At 40.1% G+C, this 19,987-nt stretch overlaps 1 protein-coding gene across 1 annotated transcript in view; it reads left to right on the top strand.

The window, feature by feature from the left end:
• Positions 1–565: 565 nt before the first annotated feature.
• LOC137261465 (uncharacterized) overlaps positions 566–19,987 on the top strand; it is a 30,707-nt gene continuing 11,285 nt past the window's right edge. The window contains exon 1 of the mRNA XM_067799215.1: positions 566–718. Within this exon, the coding sequence (XP_067655316.1) occupies positions 640–718 (79 nt within the window). The 5' untranslated portion in view covers positions 566–639. The remainder of the gene's footprint in view (positions 719–19,987) is intronic.

Genomic DNA, 19,987 nt, shown 5'->3' with positions numbered 1-19,987 from the left:
AGGACCATAATTGTGTTGAGATGTTCATTTTAACCAAAGACCATAGGATATTCATTTTACTCCAGTTTCAATGCGCCAGAATGGCCATAACTGTAGGATATTGAAAACATACTGATGTAAGATCTGTTACAAATATCAACTGAACTATTATGAAAGTTACCTTTGGAGTTTTAACTTAAATTCATAAGCAATGCACAGCATGATTTGCTTACTGCATCTGCAAGTATAACCCAGTATGTAGATCATGCAGGTTTGTAGCTGCGTCGCTGTGATAGCATCCCATTGTACGGAGCAGTTCCGCATGCTCAATACTTATCTATATTAAAGAAAGTATTAAAGAGATAGCGGTACCGAGGGACTATGGAGAAAAGAAAATGAGACTCCTGAATCAAATTAAATCGCTGTGATAAATTAGAACACCTAGCGGATCGTGACATTTCACATTATTTTAACCTAAAACAAATGAAACACGAGCGTCAACAACCGTGGTACACACAGCAAGTGCTCGCCACAAGATTTCCTGTGTTTGCTGCGAGCTCTCTCGAACTGGTGGGGTCACGTGATCACGGCTGCGCAGTGAACATTGGTTCAACGCAATGGGCACGATTGATCACTGAATTTTACCTGGACACATTTGAAATGGATAACAACACAGCACCGGTGCCGAAATGGACTTTCATCCTATTGTGTTTGTATTTGTGTGGAGTAAGATACTCAGGTAAGATTTATTTTAATTACTAAAACGTTACTTGTTAATTAATAAGGTGTTTCAGGTAAAACTGTCTTCCCTGTGGCGTCAACCTTATCTATGGTTTGAATTATTTTGACGGTAATTGCGTGGCTGTTTGATGTCCATATCGTCTTGAAGGGGTATTATTATAAGAGTACATGGAGGGATTTACACGGGTGTAAGTATATGCGTATATGCTTTTACAATTCTCTAAAATGAAGAAAAGAAGAATGTAGGTCAAATTAGGTGCGTTATTGATAAAATTAAGACGTCTGAAATAATACGAATGACTAAGTCCAGGACTAAAAGAGCCCCCCCCCTCCCCCTTTCTCTCTCTCTTCTCTCCTCTGTCTCTATGTCTCTCTCGCTCTCTCTCTCTCTATCTCTCTCTCTCTCACGTTTGACGCGAAGGGAACGAATATGGCAAAACAACAGAAATCCGTCATTTCATTATATCCGTTTGATATGGGAGAACATTCCTTTTTTTCTTTTTCTGTTTTGAAATGTAAACGACGTCACAAAAACACACCTGTAAAAACTTCCGCCTTCAATGCTAGGCTTGTGCGTTCCTGTTCCGTCACGAGTTTTTGGGAAATCTAAAGATCTCTTTAAACGTCACGCGCTGTTACCGGTAAGACAAACGGAAAGGTTACAAACATGTGGCAAATACCAAGCACGTCTAAATACCTCTCACGGTTTCAAAAACACAAATGACATGGCACACAACTGCAGTCCCTGGTGCAGAATAAATCTGCAAGGGAATCTGCATATTACTTCTTTTTGCTTGAGATTTTAAGATAGGTTGTACATTCATGGCGTGCCTATGGGTGAGATAGGATGGTGGGGTGAGAGAGAACAGAAAGACGATGGCGTCTGCAGGGATTGTGGAGAAAGGAGAAGGAGAGAAGGCATGAGGAAGAGAAACACAGTAACTGAGAAAGACAGAGAAATTCAATATTTTCTTCTTTGCTAAAATAAACTTTTACTCTGCCTATATGACCAATATTTTTGTGTACAAATTATCGGGAAATGTGACCACCGTACCTGGTGTATGTGTGAAGAGTTTTGATTAGGACCTGACTTTCCTTATGACTCGAGTCCATATCAAACTGGCAGCGTGTGTTGGATGGCAATCTGTACTTGAAGCCCTCTAGGCCTTCTTATAACAGTTGTTTAAGTTTCAAATATCAACACATTCAAATGTCCTCATATTTTTATTTAAATCAAATTCCAATTAAAATGCCTATTGTTTGAAAGGTTATAGGCCCATATACATATAGTGCATATATTACAGTATAGGGACACTTCCATAAAGGATTAGCATTACATTTTAATCCGTTTATGCTCTTGAAGGCATGTGAAAGATGACATGACAGATTATAAATCTTGATAGTTTGTGGTCGCCAGAAGGCGAATCAATTGTTGTGCTGAAGGTGGAATAAAGTATTTATGTGGCATGTATCGCCTTCGAATGTTCTTGAAGGCTACACATACGCGGGTGCAATGGTGCAGGTCTTCGATATTGTTTAAGTTACAATATGTGCATGCTCTTTCAGATTCTACAATTTTATTATGTCCCACGGTATAACTATTTAGCTTTGTACATCCGATTATAAGGACTTGTGTGGCTTAGAACCGGTGTTAGAAAAACAATTTTGGTGTGTAGGCTCTACCCTCGTACTGTCCTTTTACATAGCACGAGGGTAGGGTCTATACACCTATGTCTTTCTAACACCGTTACAAGCCATGCACTCTCCTGAGCACGAACAAAGTCGGTTGCAAATGTACACAAGTTCGAATCTACTACATATTTCTAATTCAAGGTTAATCTTTAAAAAATGCCTAGCATTCGTATGTAGTGTTATTTGTTTATCCCACGGAAAGGCATAAAATACTCTCCATGCAAAACAAAATCGAAGACATGTTTTAATATTTTCAAAACACAGGCCGTTGCCCATTTCAAACCTCCTCCTGCTCGGCAGTATATTCTCATTGGATGAACTAAACGTCAGAAAAGAAACCCCTTTAAAACAGGTGAAAAGAAGAAATGGAACGTGTATTCGGATAAAAACTACACGCGTAAAACGGTTTAAAAAGTGAACGTCAAATAAGGTTGTTTGCTTGAAATGAAAAAAAAACTGACGCTACATAGTGCGAACAGACAATGGCTTCTTCAGTTCCTCACCTACAGCAGAATTCCACAACAATATATCTGATACATTATGATTAGGAATACACGATCGTGACTGGCATCATCCAATCAAAATCTCTACACAGTGATTTAAGCGAAAAGACCAAGTATAGTTATGCCCAGTTCACGCGCATGAACTGAATACCTTCGACTAAGTCATGCTGGAAGTTTTATTACTGTCTGAGCTCAACGGTGCTTAACTTCAATTGATTTGTGAACTGAGCTCCATGCACACGACCAAGCACCAACAAGGTTATTTTAAAGTATATGCACATCGGATGTCCAGTAGTCCCGTTTTTGCATTGCTGCATTCGTAACTACTCGTCGCTTTCCGTGACCTACAATAAGATGTGCATCGTTAGTTTCATTGCATGATGCGAAGTCGTACTTGTATATCACCTTTGAATATTCAAACCTGGTTGTCATGTTAACCCAGATACCGTGTGTTTATGTATTGAATGTGTGTGAATTTTTAATAGCATTGTTAAGTTTGAGGACACCAGTTTGTGAGAGTGATTACGTGTATGGCGAATTGCCGACTGTATGTCACAGTACATATGGTACATTGTTTACAGTTGTTACCTGATTTCAGTAAAACTGACATAAACAATGGCATGGGTCAATCGCCATGCGAGTCTTACAGTAAGCATAAATGCGTGCGCGTTTTCGATGTGTTTGTGTAGAACAGCAACCATGTTGACAGATACGTACGATTATTTGGGTCGGCTTTCTTGCAATAAAGTCAATTAGAAAATAATCATTATGAAAATACATGGAAATAATTAAGATATACTTGTTAATGTCACATGTACTGATTCCACGATACAAAGTAATATTACACTCAAGTTATAATAGCATGTAACTGAGGCTAGAGGCACGGGGCAGTGAAATAAATAAATAAATAAATAAATAAATAAATAAATAAATAAATAAATAAATAAATAAATAAATAAATAAATAAATAAATAAATAAATAAATAAATAAATATTTGTTGATGAGTTATTGATTATGAGTTACGTGTCTTAAGTTTGCGTGATAAGCTATTTAGACCACGTGCTACTTTTGACCTTCCAGCCACAACATGCGACTCGTTGACTACCAACAGAGACATATCTTTCAGTTGCATCTGTGTTGCTCGTGTGCGTGCTGTCAGCTGCGAAACTGAACTTACCGCTGCGCTGGGCAAACGTGACTGATTGAAAATGACATTGTATTTGACGCATGTAATTATTCATTCATTTGACCAAGCCACGAGAATGAAGGGCGTCCCTGAACGCCCGGGGCCAAACTAGTGACACAGTTTATCTCGTATCTCCATGACAGATCCTCTCGTATCGGATTATGTATAAAGATAAATGTCATGAAATGGAACACAATAGGAAATTACGTCATATCATGTACAGATTGATATTCTGTTTATATTTTGAAAGAAGGTGAACCCTTCTCTCCCCTCTTCCCCTTCCATTAGGACATTAGGACAGAAATAGATGGTGATTACACGTGATGCGATACAAGAAATCACGTCATATCAAATACATCTTGACATTCTGTTTAGTTTGAAAATTAGTAAACCACCCGTGCATGGGATAGTACAGTGTAAATTAACTACTCATATGAATGCCCCCAGAGCAAGGAGTACGTATATCTAGGAATGGATTTATTGTAATATCATTGAGTTATATTTGAATTTTAGAAAGGAATTATTTTAAATAATGTAAAGCTAATACGCTCATAATATTCAAAACGTGTTATATTATGGTTGTGTGCGGTACGATCATCAATGTATATTGAAATGTCACGATAATAGTCATTTCGCTTTTATACATAAAAGAAGAAAAGACAATGGCGGCTTTCATTGTCACACATACAATATCGCGCATGCTCAGAGGGCAGCTTGCAAAGCATATAATTTTCATGCAGTAAACACTTATTCTCAAATGACTGACCAACTCATTTGTATTTCACTTCCGGATTGGTTTTCAATGTCCCTAAGTAAATAAATAAATGTTTAGAAAAAATAAATCTTTAAAAATGTAAATGACAAACTGGAATCCTGTACAGTCCGCTTATAAGGATTTTTCCGTTTAATAAGATAGAAGTGTTATACATCCATGAGAGAAATTTCAATCATAACATGTTTGGTACAGTCTCGGAGAAAGGCTAACTGGTCTTGTCCTTTGATTGCGATTACTACTAGATTAGGCGTAATTCAATAAATCAAGACGTCAGAAACATCTGTCACTGCTGGTTATCATATCCTTAATCAAACTTGTTAAATTCCACACCATTCTAGACATTCATTTAAATACCTGCCACTGCCAAAGCATTATAACGCTGACATCTTATGTCGTCCAAAATGAGGGATCAGCTGCCACAATCAATGACCTCACTAGTATAACCTAGCTTTAGGGCTAATTCGTGATTTACGACTCTCGGTATTACCCTAATTAGTTTTCCTTATAACGAAAACGGGTTCATTGATTATAGTAGTTGTTTTCGCCTAACGGCTATCTCATAGTTTGTTATTAATGAATGCAACCCTTTTTTAATTACTCTTTGTATGAGGTAAAGAAGACTGTAACTTTGCGGTGTGTCAGAAACTTTAATAACTGGGCTATTTTATTATTCTAAGATAACTAATATATTTCAAAATGTATAATTTGTTTTAATTAAATACGATAAATAGGGCTGAAATATAAACATGTTTGGTGATACTAAATACTCCTTTGATGAAAGGGGCGATGGGGTAGCCTGGTGGTTAAAGTGTTCGCCCGTCACGCTGATGACCACATGGGTACAATGTTTGAAGCCCATTTCTGATGTCCCCTCCGCGATATTGCTGGAATATTGCAAAAGGCGGCATGAAACCACCTCAGATGCAAATTGTCATTCGTCTTTGAAACACTTTGGACACCTGCCATGTTACATTATTTACACTCAAAGTCCTGAAAATAAACTAGGCCGAACCTATACCTGAATACAGAGTGCACCTGCACTTATCAGTGGCAATGGTTTGGATAGGAATTAAATATTACTGTTTTAGTCAAGTCACGAAAATATTCAGACTATGATCTAATTAAGTGAGATTGTGCTGCACGGTATGGTGCATGTTTTCCGCTCTTGCACTCGGCATACTTCACTTTTGTGGCTTTCTTTTTAACTGAAAATTATATTTGTTTTTGTTTGTTTTTTTTTAAAAAAAAAAAAAACATCAATGAAATAAAAAAAACGCCCTTCGATACAGTGAATAACCCCAAACTTTAAGCATATAATTCTCCCAATTTGACCTTCTGATCGTTTTACCAACCTTTTTCACAAGCATTTTGTATAGTGTTCAACAATTCCATTTGCACCATATTTCAGCTTGGAACCAACCTTTCTGTTAAATAGCATGTCCGATGAATATAAGAAAACCCAATATGTTGCTTTGATCTCAAAACCTACAGAGAATGTGAATTCTTTATCTCTCCTACCACAGTATATATATGAGGTAGTATATATAAGGTGATTTCTAGGCTGCCAGTTTGTTTGAGATAGTCCTTGTAGAGATGGGCTCAATCAGTGACTTTAGTTTTGCATTCAGCATTAGTCCAGATGGCGGCAGTTATAGATAATCGGGTCGGCATGGGCGGCGACCAACACAGTTGGTATACAAGGACGTACCAACCAATCAACGAGTGTCCCGTTAGTCGCCTCTGGGATGGGCTGTTCAAGATCGATTCTAACCCGGACCTTCAGTGCATTCTTCACAGGTCGAGATGGGGTGGGCATGGTCACCATGCCATGTGATTAAGACGCTACAAACAGCCGGACAGAGTTGTGTCCCTTTGAAGTCAAGGACGATGATCGTGGGTTCCAATTCCTAATTCGTTCTGATTTTGTTTGTATGCTTCTCACTACCATGCGCCTGGTTTCGTCATTGTCAAAGACTTCATCACTTTGGATTCTTCTTTCACGTTAAACTGACACGTGGAAAATATGTCTTTCGTATTGAAACAGCTATGTTATTTATTAACTCCGGAAGTATTTGAAATCCTACAGATTCCTTTCTTAGAATTTCGTTTCTTTATTTTATCCAGGGGTAGATATCTGTTTTTGGCGCAATGCTCAGACAAGCAACTGTCTGAAGAAACCTTGTAGTAATCAGTTACAGTGTCTCGTGGTGACATGACGCCCCGTAAATAACGACCTGGGTCCACTTGCGCAAAGCGATCTTAGCGCTATGACTATCTAAAACCTATGTAGGATAATGTAGGACAATCATCGTGAGGTTAAGATCGCTTTGTGCAGGTGGGCCCTGAACATCGTTCGCAACGCTCGGAGCTTTGAAGAGGGATTTGGTTACGTACCACGTCATTGTGTCATTTTCCGTTTTAAAATGGTCCACATTTCGAGCATTCCGAAATCCGCCAATGAGGTTTCTGTGTTTGTGGAATTTTGAGGATTCCACAAAGGCGAACGGCCTTTAAAAATCTTGTTAGTTGAAACAGTGTACATATTTTGCAGTTTGTTTAGTTTTCTTTGTTCCAATATCTGGGTTTTTTAAAGGTGCATCCTGTAGGTCGGAATAAAGTACTCATGTAAACCTAGCTATTCTCACATTTAGCCCATTCAAAGACGTCAGTTACACAGAATATACGTGTGAGTGAGTTTTATGTCGGCACTCAACAATATTCCAGCTATGTGGCGGTGATCTGTTAATGATCGAGACTGGACGAGACAATCCCATGATCAACAACATGAGCACCTATCTACTTCAATGGGATATGATGAGAAGTCAGCCAAGTCAGCGAGCCAGACCACACGATCCCGCTAGTAGCAAAGCGTGGGTTACTAAGCATTAATTCTAATACGGATCTTCACCTGTCCCAATGCACGCTGACCCAGCGTGTGTGCGTGCGTGCGTGCGTGAGTGCGAGTGACACGTGAAACTGCATATCTCCAATAAGACCATAAGTAAGGAACCGTATATGTTTCATCCTGTTCACCTAGGTAACCTTGGGCCACGTCGCGTCCCCTCAGTACAGATGTGGGAAAAATTCGAAATCCCCCCAAATTACCAGAGACGGAATTACATCTCGGAATATGTGTTGGGAAAACCCCTAACCCTTTCCGGGTCACCTTATCGCTCGATGGCTGTTATCCGAACCGAACATCTGGAGTTATTGTTCTCAAGCAGTATTTCCTCAACGCAATCATATTATTGAATCATATTTCCCATGCACTGTACCGAGTACACGTTACAGCGACGGATATGTAATTACGCGAAAGGTGTTTTCGTGGTGACTCATGGACGTTACCTGATTATGTCACTGGTTTGTTGTTAATGTACTTCAAATTACACATCTGGTATTTTAAAGAGCTACCTGTGAAAGGATGGTATGATATGTTTGCGAATTTATTTGCTGTTGATAACGCCGCTCCTTGCACATTACTAGCGAGTGTGAGTAACGTGACAATCGACAGGGTAAGGCAGGAACACGCACTCCCACGGGTGAATACATGGGTGAAATGTAGTGAATCATTCGTGAGTTTGATATGGTGTAATCTTGATCGATGGCACCATGAGCCGACATCACCAGATAGGTTATCGAGTGTATTATGGTTCAAACTCAAACTCAAAAGTTATTTGAAGCAAATATACACATTTGCATGGGTTTATCCGTTATCAATCCAAAGTTCCCAATCATCATTCTCGGGACAGTGTCACTAGTAGCACAGTTGAATGAATTTATTTTTGTACAAGGACCACCGGCCCATTTTACATTTTCAAGGTGTTACAATTCTTGCACGTGCATTCGACCGCCAATACACATATGCATTAATTACATATGAGAAGCTATTGAACATAGCCGTCATTAGAGATGTTATCGTTATTCATTATTATCGAAATATAAGAAATTTTGAAATTCGGTGTCTTGTTAAGAAAATAAATTTGGCTAAACTTTTTATGATTAGTGGGTGAATCGTAAAACATAACTGAACACACATTCTACCTGATGGGTAACACAAAAAATATTTCTGGAAAATGTTTGGCCTTCCTCAAAGAATTGAACATATAAAGCAAAAGAGAAGTTCGGTTTCCTCTTGTGGGCTGTATAGTCTGTCAGCAAATGGGAACGATGAATTGCAAAGTAACACAATTACTTAATTAGTAATTACTACTGTCCTTCATTCCCTGTATCTCTGGGGCGGTGGGGTAGCGTAGTGGTTAAAGAGTTCGCTCGTCACACCGAAGAACCGGGTTCTATTCCCCACATGCGTACAATGTGTGAAGCCCATTCCTGGTGTCCCCGATCTGATATTGATGGAATATTGCTAAAAGCGACGTAAAACTTACTCATTCACTCTGTTCGTGTTTGTTACTGCCATTGAGACCACCCATCTAGAGGACCTAGTTGCTTTCAGTACTCTTACATGGCGTTCTTACACTTATGCGAATTCCCACACTCGTGCAAGTAGCTGTTCATTCTAGAACTGACTATAGCAACAGCCAACTGATAGGAATCAGATAACGCCAGGTGTACAAACTCTGGAAACTCCAGAACACTGATGCCAAGATAGTGACTAGGACATCAAAATCATCACATAACAAATGGCTGACTTCCCATTCCGGCGACATTCAATTTGAAAGTTATGTATGTTGTACAAAATTAATATCCAAATGAGATGTAAGACTCTTCGATCTCGAAATATGAATCTTGTGAAAATACCGGAGTATAATTTGACCAACTAAGGACAGGAATCCTTCAGTCACGCTTCAACCAAACTTCCTCTAGATATCAAACTTTCATCATATTTAACTGTATTCAAATCAAAACTCAAGACGCACATATTTTCTGGCTATTAACTATAGACTTTATTTCACCCTATTACTCATAGACTTTAATTCAACGACTTTACCTAATGCTATTATTTTTGTCTATAATTCAAAGGATTGATTTCATAGAATTATTTCATTGGGTTAACTTTTTCTCACATTACATGCCCTTCGACACAGCGCTTTAATAATACTCATTATCAATGTCATTACTCATATGTCAACGTGAATATTAGTGGTTTTGCTTGTATTGTTCTGACTAACGCCGCTTGTATAGTACTACACTAACAGCTAGTCTCTGAAACGAACATATTTTACTGAAACACGTTCATAGTGAAAAAAATAATATAATGAAATGGAGCCCTGAGACTTTCTTCATTTTCAGAATGGAGACTGAAACCATCTTCACTTTCAGAAGCTATGGAAATCTAGACTTGCCACATTTTCTAGACTTGCGTGGGCTTTCTTGGATATATATACTTCAGGGTCTGTACGACAGACTAGTATAGAACAAGCCAAATGAGATATCACGCCCTCAGTTTAGCATAGATACCATACTTAGAAACAGTACACTGACTTCGAACGTGCTATGAATTGTTTAACCCCCTTTATAGATACAAGCGTCATCTTTTCACACCCTTTAGCATGACCATGAAATCGGACCACGGACATACTTTCATATGGGCAGACGAGGTTCTGTCTAGTAGTACACGGAATAGGACCATCCAGATCAAATTATGTCCAAAGGGTCAAATGGTCTCTAGTACCATGTATGAAGACCACTAATGGTATCTCCCGCCATGATATTGCTGGAATAATGTTAATGCGGTATTAAACTCACTCACTTATCCTTGTCGTAACATTAGCGACTTTAGTAATATTGTTACGATAACCGACGTCGCAGGATAGTTGTTCATGTTATCAACCACTATTTGTCATGACTCCTCCCAATCAGCAACAATGAGTGTGCATACACCGCTTTTAACAATATTCCAGCAGTCGCACGTCGTGGAACACCAGGAATGAGCTTCACACATTGTACCCATGTGGGAAATCGAACCCGGGTCTTCAGCGTGACGAGCGAACGCTTTAACCACTAGGCTACTCCGCTGTACCTCGACCAGAAACAAGCGCTCCATATCGCTTTTAGATAATTATGAATATACAGGAAAACAATGTCGATCTAGGCTCTCGTCAAACTTGACTAAAATATGTAGCAAGGCGTTTATAGAGTATGTTTCGGAAGATGGCCGTTTGGTACAGGATCATTTGCTATTAACAGCTTTTAATGTTGTTTACATACGCGTGTTTACAGTCTGATGTCTAAATGTCGTTAAACCACTTTCCACACACCATCCAAACACATGTACTTGTGATATGTTAATCTCCCGTGGACATACTGAGGGGCTGGTGCGTAGCCAGGTGATCAAAGCGAGGCTCCGTCACGCCAGACATGGTGGCGAATGAGTACACTGTTTTATCGGCGCTCCCTCACTCGCTCCCTCCCTGCCTCACTCACTCACTACTCAGTATCTTTTATTGCTGTTATTCACGTCATTGCTTCACAGGTACAACTTAGCTAATTTCATCTTTGATCATGACCGTTGAGGTGAGATGAAGTGGGTTTAATCTCGTACTTAAGAATATTTCTCTCATATGACGACGTTCTTGCCTTTGTTTGTGTGTCTGCTTGTACTAGCCCAGACAGAAACTTCGTTTGATAGTGCTTGGTCTCTGCTGGATGCCATGTCGCAGTTAATCATGAATACCCACCCCCCTCAGACATGTTATACTATTACATGGAGGAAAAGCACAATGCTTTAGAAATTTTTTAACAGTATATTTTATCGAAATATGGAAATATTACAGACTAAGTGACCGCGTTTCACAATCTTCAATCGGCCCAGTATCCTGTATGTGTCGGCAGCGATAGATAAGCTAATGGAGTTCTGTGTGAACTTCACTCATCTACACCGACGTTTATATACCGGACAAAAGTAGTAAGGGATATATGTGAATTTTAAAATTATGAATAATGACGTATTTATTCACTGACACACTGAAAAAATATCAGTCATAAAAATACCAATATCCCTAACTTATTTTGTCACTATACAACGCCATGAAGATAGAATAACTTTAACGCGCAGTAGGTTAAAGTGGCCTTATCGTCAGTCGAGTCAGGCCATTGGATTAAGCTGCACTTCCCAACAACTTTATCGGCAATTTTGTCAATAAATGGGATTATCGATGACAACTAGAATAGCTATAAAACAGTAGCCTCGTTTCCATGTGGTTAATACATTCATCAATTCTTACTATACAGAAGGTTATTTCCTCGTAGCTAGGCATGGTTTGGAAATATGTGTTACTATAGAGATTCCTCTCCTTTATTCATCTATAAAGTGCAATCATTTCCTGTTCCAATAAACAGAACATCTCACGCCTCCAAAACTTTAGACCTACCCGATTATTGTATCAGGAATCCAGTGATTATTTCACCACCGTGTCTACTACTGACTTAGCGAGTGAGTGAGTGAGTTCAGTTTTACGCCGCGAGTCAGCGAGTCTGACCACCCGATCCCGTTAGTCGCCTCTTACGACAATCATAGTCGCCTTTTATGGCAAGCATGGGTTGCTCAAAGCCAATTCTACCCCGGGACCTTCACGGGTCCTCATCAAGAATGATTCAGGGATGTAAGTTTTGCATCCTCACTGTCCCTTGCAGATGTTCCCTTTCTTCCAAAGATTTGTATTTACCTCCACGTTTGGCGTCATTCTCAGACGTTCAAAGAACGGTTTCCGTTCAACATCCAGTAAATCTAGCACTCATCCAGGCCTTTTTCAATGATACACAATATGCATCTATTAGTGGTGATACTACATTCCCAGAACCTATTAATATTGACGTGCCTCCCTTCCACTATTTAATCATTTTTTGAGTTAAGATAAGAAGGATCACCCGAGTTTATCCCGACTGATACAAAGGGTTAAGAAGAGAATAATTGCCTTTACCAATTTAGCTGAACCTATCCTTGATGGGTCAGCTATCCCTGCTGCTTCGTGGCCCAACCTTGACTCAATGCTAGCACTTATTGCTTTGACACTGACATCCGCATCTCCCCCTGCCTTTGTATATACCTTTCAGAGACTACGCACAATCTTCACCCTTCTCATACTCCTCAGTCAACTTACCTTCTTACTTGCTTCATTCAGAACTGCCGACTGGTTGCAACCAATGTTAAACACGCCATTTTGTGCACATGCTGTAATTAATCATAATGCGTAAACGCTGCCACTTGTCTCTGGGAAACGTGCAGGGACACTGCCTCAACAGCGGACCGATGAACTATAATCTAGCTCAAAAACTAATAAACATAAAATACTCAATGAAACGCTCATCATAATCAAATCATCATCATACCAGCTCTGTGAGGTTTTTGCAGAATGTTTTTCCTAAAAATAAACCTATTGTTGAACAATCTATCATCAACATTAATCTATCATTGTCACAGTTCACTATTCGTTACGAGGCAGGAGTGCAGAGAAGGGACAGTCAGGTGTGCGAGAAAGCATGGAGACGGCACGGCACAGGTTAATGAATAAATAACTTTCTCGGCATTTGTTTACGTGATTCTCGAACACCTGGCTGTGCCTTTAACTTTTTAACTATTACCTTAGGGACTTGTGTACAGTAATTTTCATCTGGGGAGATACCCGCTTTTACTTAAGGAGGGACGGAACATCGGTATGTACAATCAGATGCTGAGATAAGATAGTATAACATAAGATGGATGTACAAATACATCTAGCAGTTGTACATACAGATTTTAAGAGGTATTTCACATAAAAACTGGCAATGACAATGTTTGCTGAGCAACATAAAACTTTAAAGAGGTATTTGACATAAAAAGAGCAGTAATAATGTATGCTGGACAACATAAAGATTTAAAGAGTTGTGTACAATAAAAACAGAAATAAACAATGCAGGCTGAGACTGTTAAGTAATGGGGTAATAAAACTCTTTTTAAGCGTGAGTGTAGGGCCGCACTAGCAATACTCCAGCTATGTGGCGGTGCTCTGTTAATAATCAAGTCTGGTCAAGACAATCCAGTGGTCAACAGCATGAGCATCGATCTACGCAGTTGGGATGCGATGACATGTTTCAGCCTAAATGATAAGATAATATTATTTATTTAAAATGGCATTGTTGGATGGAATGAATGTTTCTGCTGCTCTAAAGCGGAGGTTGAAAACGGGGCCAGGGTAGTAAAAGTTTGTATTCATTTTGAAGAAAGTGTTCTGATCAGCAGCAACTGGGTCAGCTATATTTTCAGTTAGCCGTCGGCCTAAGAGCGTACGGTTTTCTAAAGTGACTCCTGATGTTTTACCTGCAAATGTTTATATATTAATTGTGATAATTTATGAATAGTGTTTCGAGAAAAAGAAGCACAAGATGCTTGGAAATATTTGTAATGCAAAACAATCGTAACATGTTTAGTTTACGTGAAAAGCACAGCTTTCACTGACATTTTTGTACAATCTGGTTTTCCGAGAAACCTGAAAGATCTGTTTTCTCGTGTGAGCGGGCATCTGATTGTACATTACCTGAAGGAAGTTGACCTGTACCATAGATTGTAGTTTTGTAAAGAGAATAACGAATTGTTTGCTTTTGTATTTGATGGTATGACATTTTCTGTTATCAGATGGCAGTGAAATGATTGGTAGAATAGGTACACACGTCACTGATAAATCCAGATGTTACAGCACTGTAGTATCGCCTACACCACGTTTTCCGTGGTATCCAAATTGTGCTGGGTGGAAAAAGTCCTTTTCACGTCTGCTGGAGACTACGCAGTAGAGTCCGTTCAGACACGTATATCACTAGATGTATTAACACGGGAAAATTGGACAAAGTTTTTATAATAATTTGTGTTATTGAAAACTGGAAATTTACAGACCAGCTGACCACGTTCCTCAATATTAAACATGTAAAGGGTCACTCTGATAACGAGCATCGGACTTAATCCGTCACAAGTAGCTCTAAAGCTAACAGAGCCAAGGTGTATATCTGCCTTTACGGCTGTTTGTAGTTCACGCTGGTCAAATCACGTGCGTGCCACGTATACCTTTTTGGCATACTCACGACTGACCGTCGATTCCTTGGTCCATCTAAATGACATAATGTCAAGTTCACAATAACAACATTTAGTAAGTTTTATCTGCGATAGCTGCAATAGGTATATAATACGGACGACAGTCACAGATCAAGGAGTGGCTGTCTAGTTTTGCCTATTACGTTGTGAATACTATGTTCTGTTGTCGATTGTGTAAACGCCCTCTGGCTTCATGTGTAGAGTATTTGACAATGACATTACGCTGTATACTTTTGAATGTGTGTCGTGATTAATATAGTGTGTATAACGAATCTGTGTATGATGTTTATGTTCTTTGAAAGCTGATTAATAACTATAATTGTAACTCATTACTATTGAATTATCATGTATGGTCATCCTGTGACTGCTGTGTGTTAAACTCCTCGTTTGTTTTACTCAGGTTTTGTATAGTCATACCTCTTGCCAAGCGAGCCAATTCCCCGAACTCGCGATTTAATAGATGTTAAGTAACGATCGGTAGTCATGGAGTTCTTTGAGCCGATGACTTTAAAAATTTGAAATGTTTTAGACAGTTTCCATATTTTGGGGATAATGTATTGTTTAACAGGTTGTTCGAAGAGAGGAAGTGAAAAAGTGGGCATCTACAGAGCAACATTCTTTGCAAAAACACCAGAAATGGTCCTGACGATTTGTCACCACAGTCGAAAACATCCCCGACATTCGTCCCTTTGGAATCCCTTCTCCTATAAGGTGGTGGTTGTGTAGTCCTCTGGTTAAAGGGTTCGCTCGCAACGCCGATGCCCTGGTTCGACTCCCCAAATGAGTACAATGTGTGAAGCCCATTTCCGGTATCCCCCCGTCGTGATACTGCTGGAACATTGCTTAAAATGACGTAAAACTAAACTCAGTCACAGTTTTCAACATAAGCTGACACGCCTCGATACAACAATACTGTTTACATTGCTGACAACCTAAGCTGTTTTATATCTTGAACATTAATACAAATGTGAAATCTTGTTTAACGATGTTAACAATTGTTCGCCCAGCTAAACAGCATAAATGCCAAGCTTTACTGCAGAACTGATATCCGACCATGAAGGAAATTATTTGGTTTGTTTCCATCCAACCCACAGGCAGAAGATTGTTACAAATTATACTATCATTCTTAATGAACTCTTAACACAGTTTCATCCGTGTCGAGACGACCCGCCTCCACGCAAACGTTGTCACGTATGGAAACAACTAATGAAAATAGGGAGATGATTTTCGTCACACAGAGGTTACTCAAGTCATATGTCCCCAAGATCTTCGCAAGATATCACTTGAGTAACGTGTTTCGGAAGAGAATAGGGTAGATATCACCACAAGCAACCCGTATGTCAAAGTCCGGGTTAGAGTTGGTCTTCAGAAGCCTGTATGTTGTCCCCCGTGAACATCCAGGTTAGAATCGGTACTCAGTAACCCATGCTTGTTGTACGTAAGAGGGGGGTAACAGGTGGTCATCGTATCCCATTTGCATAGTACGATGCTCATGCTGTTGATCACTGGAGTGCACTGCCCAGTGCATTATTTCCAGACCGCCGTCATATAGCTGGAACTTTGCTGGGTGCGGCGTTAAACAACAATCTATCAGTGCCCACAAACATCATATACACGCATGCTTGAATAGTCAAAGCATGCATATATCGTTTGTTTGAATGTGTTTTTCATCCCTGAACCACACCGGTAATTTTTATTCTTCCCTATCTTTACTGTAACCTCTGGTTCAAGTCTTACATCTGCTATCTGATTCTGGTTTCATTTTCAGTTTGAATGGACTCCTCTGTTTTTATTCTCCCTATATGCAGACTAGACGCGCTATAGCGATTCGCTCAAACGAGGCTGGGCTTTGTTCTCGTGCATGGCGTCTGTCACGTGACAAACATAGCGGATGGAAGGCTGGGAGATTTCATTGTTCTAGTGAGGTGGCACGCTGGCGTGTTTGTTGTTGACGCTTGTCAAGTATGGCAGCTTCGCGATGCCAAGCTGTAACCGTTAACCAATGACAGGGTATCCAGTAATTTGAATGCAGCTTTGCACACGACACTGCTAATAACTAGCACGTTCCAACATGCTCCCTTTGGGTGCGTAACGTAATCTTTGAGTGTTATGCGGATGGCAATGGCGCCCATTTACGCTGTGCAGAGTTGTGCCCCTTGAGCACACCAGGAAGCTGTGCTCGACGTTGTACTTAACAATGGCGACCATTTACGCTGTGCAGAGTTGTGCCCCTTGAGCACACCAGGAAGCTGTGCTCGACGTTGTACTTAACAATGGCGCCCAAAGGTAGGTAGGTAAGGTTTTAGGGCGACCTTGGGCCTTAAAAGACCTATATGCGCCCAACACTTAACAAACAGTTACATTCTTGTCCAGTTAAATTACGTCGTACTTATCCGTTTTGACGAGGAAGTCTAATACAGCTCTTTGTATGCAACCATACATTAAATTATCGCCAAGTATTGCGTTCAGCGTAAAAATAGTTTTGGTTTTATTAAGCACAATGTCTCTAAGAGCCTTGCGTGGGTTTTATGGCGCCCAAATACGCTGTGCAGAGTTGTGCCCCTTGAGCACACCAGGAAGCTGTGTTCGACGTTGTACTTAACAATGGCGCCCAAATACGCTGTGCAGAGTTGTGCCCCTTGAGCACACCAGGAAGCTGTGCTCGACGTTGTACTTAACAATGGCGCCCAAATACGCTGTGCAGAGTTGTGCCCCTTGAGCACACCAGGAAGCAGTACTCGGCGTGGCATTTAACTGTGGGATATACTATGGGGGTAAATGTACGTATGTCTTCAGGGCGATGGGGAAGCGAAGTGATTAATGCGCACCTTCGTCACTCCAAAGACCAAGGTTCGGTTTCACACATGGGTACAATGTACAGACCCAATGTTTGGTGTCCCCGCCGCGATATTGCTGGAATATTGCTAACAACGGCGTAAAATCAAATTCATTCGCCCAAGGCCACGGCATTTTAAAACCAAGTCTTTTAAACTAAAATATTCTAACATAGATACATCTGCCGTTGAAGCATTGTCATTTACATCTAAATTCGGCCTTGGTCTCTGGTATAATAAAACTGCCACATCGGGACATAGGTATAAAAGCTGCAAGAGGCCAAAGCCCAACAACCCCATCTGTTATAAATCAGGCATTGTTGACACAGGCGAGATCGAATCGCAGCTGTCTGTATACCGCAAAGCAATATTTCAAATGTTTTCCCGTCTCTCCCTCCATCATGGCAATTTATTACACAGCACTACTCATGCATATTCAAGTGACACAGAAACAGTTTTTTAACAAAATGTTCTCTTTATATCCGATGCTCAAACCAAGCAACGAGGCATTTTAGTATTCTTCTGATGAAGCCTAATTTTCCAACTCGATAGACATTGAGTGTCAAACCATTACAATTCAGTATGTGTTACATTCTGCATAGAGTCGAATTGTTTTAATACTTTTGCCGACCGAGCGCTAGACACATAATACATCGAAACGCGCATTCCACGTATATATAGAGGAGAGACATTTATCGTTTTACATTATGTCTATCCTTTACACACAGAGAGTATAGGTGAGTTACACCACACTCAGTAATATTCTAGTCATATGGCTGCTGGTTTGTCATACATACCCTGAAACAAATGTATCCAAGAAAACCCACTTAAGTCTTGAAAATATGGCAAGTCTAGATTGCCACAGTATCACGAAAGAAGACAGTCTCAGGGCACCTTTTCATTATACATGTATTTTATTTTAATGTTTTGCTTTTAGTATGAGCTTTTTTCTGTAAAATATTATTTGTTCATTTCATTGACTGTTTGTTAGTCTAGGCGGCGGTCTGTAAATAAATGAACCTGGCCAGACTTTTAAGTGACCATTAACATAAGTATCGATCTACGCCACTGGGATACGATGACATGTGACAAGCAAGTCAGCGAGCCTGACCACCCGATCCCGTTAGTCACCTCTTACGACTGGCAATCAATTTTAACTCGAGTCTTCACGAGTCTGCTACAATTCGAACGCTTTGTGGGGCGGAGCCCAGGTGACTAGTTATGAGGCTCTTAACCTGTTTCAGGACATATTTTCCACCCTGAATAGTCGTACATAATTTAGTACTGTATAAATCAGCAACTTGCAGATAGTTATTTGATTCACAGGGGCTTGTATCGCTTTGAAACGGCGTTCGAAAGACATATAGATGTATAGACCCTACCCTAGTACTATATAAAAGGAAAGGGATGTAACGAGGAAACCACCCCCTCCTCGATCAAAGTTACATGTTACCGCGTAAAATATTTTTAAGGCCCCATCGAGGCCAACGGATCGAAAGCCAGATGATTTCCCTACAAAATGAGCTATAAATGGTCACAATCGGATCATTCTTTCAAAAGTTATACGCTACGAATCATCGCAAACAGCTACCTCCGCAATTTCACGCCAAAATCATGGATCACCCAATACGGCGAAAACTCACCTTTTAAATTCGTTTATTAATTCCAGCCACGTTGGCAGCACCAGCGCTGGGCTGGATTCGATCGGCCGCGGTATTCCGAGGGTCGGAATACTTATTACAACATCTACATGTCATTTTTTCGACAGTAAGCAAGCATTTTCACCAAAATAACCGGCAATCCTACTCACATGTCGGCCATAAGCGACCTTGACATTCAAGTGAACTGAGCAGATCCGCTCAAACAGACTCGGGCCATCCCACTGGTTGGAAACAAAATATACAGTGGAAATGGCCAATCGGATGGCCCGAGTCTGTTTGAGCGGATCTGCTCAGTTCACTTGAATGTCAAGGTCGCTTATGGCCGACATGTGAGTAGGATTGCCGGCTATTTTGGTGAAAATGCTTGCTTACTGTCGAAAAAATGACATGTAGATGTTGTAATAAGTATTCCGACCCTCGGAATACCGCGGCCGATCGAATCCAGCCCAGCGCTGGTGCTGCCAACGTGGCTGGAATTAATAAACGAATTTAAAAGGTGAGTTTTCGCCGTATTGGGTGATCCATGATTTTGGCGTGAAATTGCGGAGGTAGCTGTTTGCGATGATTCGTAGCGTATAACTTTTGAAAGAATGA

This window comes from Haliotis asinina, chromosome 14, assembly GCF_037392515.1.
Source record: "Haliotis asinina isolate JCU_RB_2024 chromosome 14, JCU_Hal_asi_v2, whole genome shotgun sequence".
Lineage (NCBI taxonomy): Eukaryota > Metazoa > Mollusca > Gastropoda > Lepetellida > Haliotidae > Haliotis > Haliotis asinina.
This window is presented reverse-complemented; position numbering and strand designations above follow the sequence as displayed.